At 50.6% G+C, this 6367-nt stretch overlaps 2 protein-coding genes and 1 non-coding gene across 3 annotated transcripts; 2 read left to right on the top strand and 1 right to left on the bottom strand.

Moving 5' to 3' along the window:
- Positions 1 to 576: 576 nt before the first annotated feature.
- TRNAP-CGG lies at positions 577 to 648 on the top strand. The gene has a single exon. It is a non-coding gene; the product is annotated as a tRNA-Pro (tRNA).
- Positions 649 to 1024: 376 nt separating this feature from the next.
- Positions 1025 to 2253, top strand: LOC119286300 (alpha carbonic anhydrase 1, chloroplastic-like). The gene is made up of 2 exons (XM_037565679.1): positions 1025 to 1431; positions 1522 to 2253. The coding sequence occupies exons 1-2, from the start codon at positions 1129 to 1131 to the stop codon at positions 2071 to 2073; spliced, it is 855 nt and encodes a 284-aa protein (XP_037421576.1). The 5' UTR covers positions 1025 to 1128; the 3' UTR covers positions 2074 to 2253.
- Positions 2254 to 2377: 124 nt separating this feature from the next.
- LOC119286301 (uncharacterized protein At1g76070-like) lies at positions 2378 to 5915 on the bottom strand. The gene is made up of 3 exons (XM_037565680.1): positions 4637 to 5915; positions 4483 to 4537; positions 2378 to 2608 (listed from the first exon to the last, which is right to left on the bottom strand). The coding sequence occupies exon 1, from the start codon at positions 5740 to 5742 to the stop codon at positions 4993 to 4995; it is 750 nt and encodes a 249-aa protein (XP_037421577.1). The 5' UTR covers positions 5743 to 5915; the 3' UTR covers positions 2378 to 2608; positions 4483 to 4537; positions 4637 to 4992.
- Between the last annotated feature and the right edge of the window lie 452 nt (positions 5916 to 6367).

Genomic DNA, 6367 nt, shown 5'->3' with positions numbered 1-6367 from the left:
AAGGTCCGCCGGGTGAATCGCCCGACACGAGGAGGCCGACGGTGAGGCCTGCGGCGGTGATGTTCCGCGGGGCGTTGAGGCCGGTGCGAGAAGGCCGATGATGAGGCCCGCGATGGAGGCTCGTATTATTATTCATAAATAAACGATTATTATTTGCAAAAATAGTGCACTGCATGCCTAGGAATCAATAGCAAGGACATACGAATATGTGGTATTATTCGTCAGACGAAACGAAACGCATATGAAACAAACACATGGATGAAACTAGCATACAAACAGTCCTGCCGCCACCCCACTAAGCGGCAGGGAGCACATGCAGCCCCCCGTTCCGTTCTTGGGTGCTTGCTGGCTGTTATGCGCCTGCTGCCGCCAGACCATGTGGTTATACAATAGTGCACTGCATGATCATGATCTATTACACAGAAACAGGCCTAAACATCAGGCGTCAAGGTGATTTCGATCACCTCGCGCTTGTAGGACTTCTCTGGAGCGAAGAGAATTTTTAGATCCCGCCGATGATGATGATTGCAATATATTCGGATAAAATTGATTTATGTCGCCCGTTAGACATGAATTGGGTGTTTGGTCTAGTGGTATGATTCTCGCTTCGGGTGCGAGAGGTCGCGAGTTCGATTCTCGCGACACCCCATTTTGTCTCTCCTTTTTTTTTACAGCCAGAAACAAAAAAAACTCTCTCCAGTCCAGGTAGCTGCCAGCACAGTGCCACAACCGAGACGGACGTCAAGCCTCAGCACGGCAGCAGACAGAGCGCTATTCTTGGCGCCAAGCAAATTAAGCTCCTCCCCCTTCTACCTCCTCTCCCGTCCACCCGTCCCAACCAGCCACCGCGTTTCGTGCCTGTAAAAAACTCTCTCCAGTCCAGGTAGCTGCCAGCACAGTGCCACAACCGAGACGGACGTCAAGCCTCAGCACGGCAGCAGACAGAGCGCTATTCTTGGCGCCAAGCAAATTAAGCTCCTCCCCCTTCTACCTCCTCTCCCGTCCACCCGTCCCAACCAGCCACCGCGTTTCGTGCCTGTAAATAGTCACGCGGCAAAGCGGCCGGTCTCGCGCGATCGATCCCTTTGACTTGATCAATCAGGAGAAGGCAAGAAAAAGGGTCGATCCATGGTGCCGGCAATGGCGTCCCGCCGGGCCGTCCTCGTCATGGTCGTCGCCGTCGCGGCGGCGTCGTCCGTTGCAGCCGACGATCCGGACTACAGTTACGTGTCGGGGACCAAGCTGGGCCCGGAGAACTGGGCCAAGCTGAGCCCCAAGTACAGCGCCTGCAACGGCGGCGCTGCGGCGAGGAAGCAGTCCCCCATCGACATCGTCACCAAGAGCGCCGTCCCCAAGCCCGACCTCGACCCCCTCACCCGCACCTACGTCGCCACCGACGCCACCCTCATCAACAACGGCAAAGAAATCTCGGCAAGTCCCTTCCATTGACGCCTCCAAGCCGGCGACGCGCGCGCGTCCATGTACACTACTGACCGGCCGATTTGGTAAATGGCGATGCAGATGACGTTCAACGGTAAGCCTGGCGGCGTGACCATCGGTGGCAAGGCCTTCAGCCTCAAGAAGCTCCGGTGGAAGACGCCCTCGGAGCACACCATCAACGGCAAGAGGCACCCGGTCGAGGTCCAGCTCGTCCACGAGAGCGACGCAGGCTCCGGCGAGCTCGCCATCATCGCCATCCTCTACAAGGTCGGCGCCCCGGACTCCTTCTACTTCCAGCTCAAGCGGAAGCTGGCGGAGCTGGCGGCCGACCGGTGCAGCTACGGCGAGCAGGACGCGCGCGTGGCGGCCGGCCTGGTGCACCTGCGCTCGCTGGAGAAGCGGACGGGGAGCTACTTCCGGTACATGGGCTCCCTCACGGCGCCGCCGTGCGCCGAGAACGTCTACTGGAACGTGCTGGGCAAGGTGAGGCAGATGACCAAGGAGCAGATCGACCTCGTCACCGCGCCGCTGCCGGCCGCCGCCAAGCAGAACGCCCGGCCGGTGCAGCCGCTCAACGGCAGAGTCGTCACCTTCTACAACCCGCCCAACAGTACCATCTCCTTCGACATGTGACCTTACCCCATTAGATGGAATGCTAATTAACCTAGAAATCAACGTACTGACCAGCTAATCTCGTGTTTGCCTTGTCATTATCTCTTCGCTGCTTTACTCAGATGAAACATTGTCAGAAAGATCTTGGCATGATACCTTGTTGTAGTACTAATTATAACGATCATCTGAAACTCTGAATCATATTAGCTACTGCACTGGCCAAGATTCCAGGGCCAATTTAGTAATACCCCAATACTATCTGAAATTCAGTCTAGTTTATCTGAATTCGGAATCGTTTCTGAACTTTCCTTATCTTGATGCAACGAACCAGAAGCGCAAAATTAAAATTGGGTACACTGCAAGTGAATACATACATTCCCCAGTTTTCTTATTCCATCCTTGTTAACAGCATCAGAATGAATAGCACATACAATTGCTATTTAGTTTGGAAAATAAATCCAGTGACTCCAGGGCTGGCGATTATCCCTTCTGTGATAACTGAGCCTGATGGCATATACTCGCTCTTGCGGCACAACAAATCCGTGTGGTCCATTGCCTGAAATGTAGAAAGGCATTTAGTTTGGAAATTCGACATGAACAATACTCCCGAAGAGTCGTAGGGTTAGGAAGCCCACATTATCACGATATTGAATGGCACTGTTTCCGACATAGACTCGGTACCAACTCGTGTTACTATTTAGATTCAAACAAGAGAGAAATTCCAGGTTTACGTCCATCATCAGAAATAACAAATAATTCCATTGTGTCCAGTCAATATTCCAGCAGAAAATAGCTAATTCCAGGTAAGTTGATGCTTAATGCCAGTGGATTTCATGCAGAAACTATTCTTTTTCTACTTAGCTCTTTTGTTTGCACTGAAATCCTGCAAACTAGTAATTCTTGTGGTGCCAATAGCACTAAACTTAAAAATGTATGCCAAACTAGTAACTCTTGAAAATGCACCTGGCGCAACGACTCGCTCTTGGAACCATCACTAATGATATTCAGAACTCGAAGCAACCAATAAGTTTAATACCAAGGACTGCACCATGTTTTGACAATTTACACCTTTCTCATTACAGTAGAATTCGTTTGGAGGTTATGGTACACATTATGCGACACCATTACCAGCTCTTCAGTGATTTACATGCCCAGAAATGTTCAGGCAACAGAAAAACAGAAGCCACCCACGGTATCCATAGCTCAACTTACATTCAATGTGATATGCAAACTTGACTAGCCAGAGTTAAAGTTTCTACATTCCTCTCTTCAGAGCAATTAAATTTGAATGTACTGTAATATTTTAGTTGTAGATATCCAGTTAGTTAGAAGTTAGTGGAGAGGTCTGTACTAGCCAATATACAGGAGCGCAGTTTGGGATTTTGAGATAATCAATATTCATGGCATCATAACCCCATTACAGTGATGCATGACGGAGCCAACGATCTTTTTTTTTGATGGACTGACGGTGATAAAATGCATACTCTGCAACAATAAATAGATAACTAAAACAACGATGCAGCTAGTGGACAATGCAAAATGGCACCTCTGTATATATAGGCTGCATACTGGATCCTCAATTTATGATGTAACAACATAAATTCAAGTTTGAGAAGGGATACGGAGGATCATGGTTTTCAATTTCAGTTTCAGAAAAATTTCAGCACCAACTGAAATCATCGAAATTCAGCGAATTTCAGTTTTCATTTCAGTCAAAGGGCCGAAATATTCACTTGAATTCAATTAAGATTTTGAATATTTTGAAAAACATTTGAATTTATGTGTACTACTGAAACTGCTGAAATTAATGAAATTCAGTGAATTTCATTGAAATCTCACCGAAAGTGAAAACCATGTGGAGGATCAAGGATACTAGCACATGTTTACTACAATAGAATTAACAGTAAAGCACATAATCAGTCACTTAACAAGGAACAGTGCAGCTGTTTCTGTAGTTTCGGAGCCAGAATTCGTGAATAGGACAAATAGTGTATTCAGATGCGTGATCAAACTCGAAAACATGACAGCTTACACTACTAATATAAACAGTGACGAAGTCAAATAAACTGATGTGCGATGAAAGAATAATTTAAGGCGTGTGTGTCACCAAGTAAGTGGCGCGCCCAAATCTAACCACGAAACAAACAGATCTGCGACGAAGTAGTGGCTGCTTTTCTGCAATCTACCGAAGGCTTAGGTTTATTTAATTTCACTAATCTGGATGAAGTCGCACTTGAGCAAGGAATGCTGGGCAGAGTACTAACATATTTTAGGGAAACTATGTGCTGAAAAGAAGTGGTTGTACAGCTAAAGTTGAATTTTCATATTGTATTCAGGTCCCTGACGGCAGAGTATTGCACAATTCAAAATCTGTCCCCATTGTGAGTAGGAATGACTAGATGGACACGGTGAAAGCTGGATTAAACTCACTGGAATAAGAGGAATGCCTTTGGAGCTGTGGTCATGGCCCATGACGACATCGTTCCTGTAATAAGAGACAAATGGAAGGTTGTAAGAAAGGACGGTGAGAAACAATGCAGTGACACGACAGCTGAGGAAGAAAATTCGAGGGCCGACGTTCTACCTCTCAAGCTATGCTGCTGATCTTCTGCAAGAAGATGGTGGTGCAAGGTATGTTGTCAAGATTAGTTCTGAAATTTTCATCAAATTTCCACAGGATGTCAGGACTGCATTGTCAAGAACATGTGAAATTGCAACAATTCAGAAACGAGCCAAAAGCAGATGAGGAAACTAGCAAAATTTTGTCTGATTTTCAAATCCATATCATGACCCCACAAATGTGTTGTCCTAATTAATACTATCAGTATATACAGACAAACAGAAACAAGTTTACTAAGCCTAGAGCACGGCAACAACAAGCAGCAGAAGCGGACACAAACCAAACCCAACCCGAGAGCAAAATTAAATCTCCTGCCCGCGCTACAACGGCCCGGATTTCGCCACGCGGTCGTCCACCTCCATCTGGGCCGCCCAATCCGCCGCCCGCCTCCCCGACGCGAACCGCATGACCCCTCCCAGCCCGGGCGCCGGCGCCGGCGCGGCCTCCTCCGTCTCGGCCGCCTTCGCCTCCCTCCGCCTCGCTGCCGGTGGCGGGGGAGGCGGGGACCAGTCGACGCTCTCCACGGCGCTCTTCCGCGAGCGGCTGCGGCGCATGAGGAAGCCGAGTCCAGGGCAGCAGCCGGAAGGAGGGCGCTCCGAGGGGGGCGGGCGAGGCCTGCGCCGCGCCCTCTCGCGCTCGGAGAGCACCTTCCCGATGCACGAGACCTTGGGGGAGCTGGGCTCGTCCTCCGGGACGGCGGGCCTCGGGTTGCGGCCGCCGCCGCCGGTCTTGGCCTTCTTGGGGAACATGGCGGGCGGGTGCTGCTGGTGGGTCCGCCGCGCGCCGCCCTGGCCGAGCTTCCCGGAGAGGCCGATGATGGGCGCCGCCGTGGGCTTCAGGTTCCCGGAGAAGCGCTGCGACGCGGCGCCGTTGTGGTGGTGGTGGTGGTGCTGGCCGGGCGCGCTCGGGTTGTGGGCCTTGAGCAGGCACTTGGGGTTGGTGTTCTCCTTGAGGGAGTCGTCGCGGTCGTAGACGCCGCCGACGTCCGCCCAGGCGATGTCGTCGCCGATGCGCAGCCGCGTCGAGTCCGGCGGGTAGCCGCCGCGGTCGCGCGAAGTTGACGTCGCCATGAGAGAGGAGGAGAGATCGGTGGGAGGAGGGGCGGGGAGGGGAGGGGAGGAAGAAGTCGTCGGCGGGTTCAGGTTCCGGTTCCGGTTGGTCGGCGTGTGGCGCGGTTTAAAAGGAGGGAGGGAGTCGTATGCGCTCGCGTCGTTGGGGATTGCCGGGAGCGTGGCTGGGTGCGTGCGGGTGGGCGTCCTTTTCTTTCCGCCTCGATTTGTTTTCCCTCTCGGTTTAGTAAACGGTTTATCAAAAGTCGGAGGAGTTGTGGTTTGTGTGGGCCTGGTTTACAACACACCGGGGTCAGGATGGCTCCAGGAAAACCCTGCTCCAGATTCTAGAAGCACCAGCGTTGCGATGCTACCCGTGGGCGGCGTGTGCGTGGACGGAGAAGGCCAGTAAAGAATCTTGTGTTGAATTTTTTTTTCTGAAAACTTGAATTAACAATCTAATTGCCGATTTGAGTATGTATAGGATGCGGCAAGAACATTTCTTTGGTTGAGTTTTTGGTAAGATTTGATTTGATTTGGGTACAACTAGGAGAAGGCAAAAAAAAGTTTTAATTTAGTTGAGATTTTGGTAAGATTTGATTTAATTTTATTTAGACATGACATAATTTTGGTAAGATTTGATTGA

Source organism: Triticum dicoccoides, chromosome 4A (assembly GCF_002162155.2).
Source record: "Triticum dicoccoides isolate Atlit2015 ecotype Zavitan chromosome 4A, WEW_v2.0, whole genome shotgun sequence".
NCBI classification, from domain to species: Eukaryota; Viridiplantae; Streptophyta; class Magnoliopsida; order Poales; family Poaceae; genus Triticum; species Triticum dicoccoides.
This window is presented reverse-complemented; position numbering and strand designations above follow the sequence as displayed.

Coding starts and splice junctions, on each gene's coding strand:
- LOC119286300 (XM_037565679.1), top strand. CDS start 1,129: ATGGTGCCGGCAATGGCGTCCCGCCGGGCCGTCCTCGTCATGGTCGTC. Junction 1,432..1,521: donor ACAACGGCAAAGAAATCTCG/GCAAGTCCCTTC, acceptor ATGGCGATGCAG/ATGACGTTCAACGGTAAGCC.
- LOC119286301 (XM_037565680.1), bottom strand. CDS start 5,742: ATGGCGACGTCAACTTCGCGCGACCGCGGCGGCTACCCGCCGGACTCG.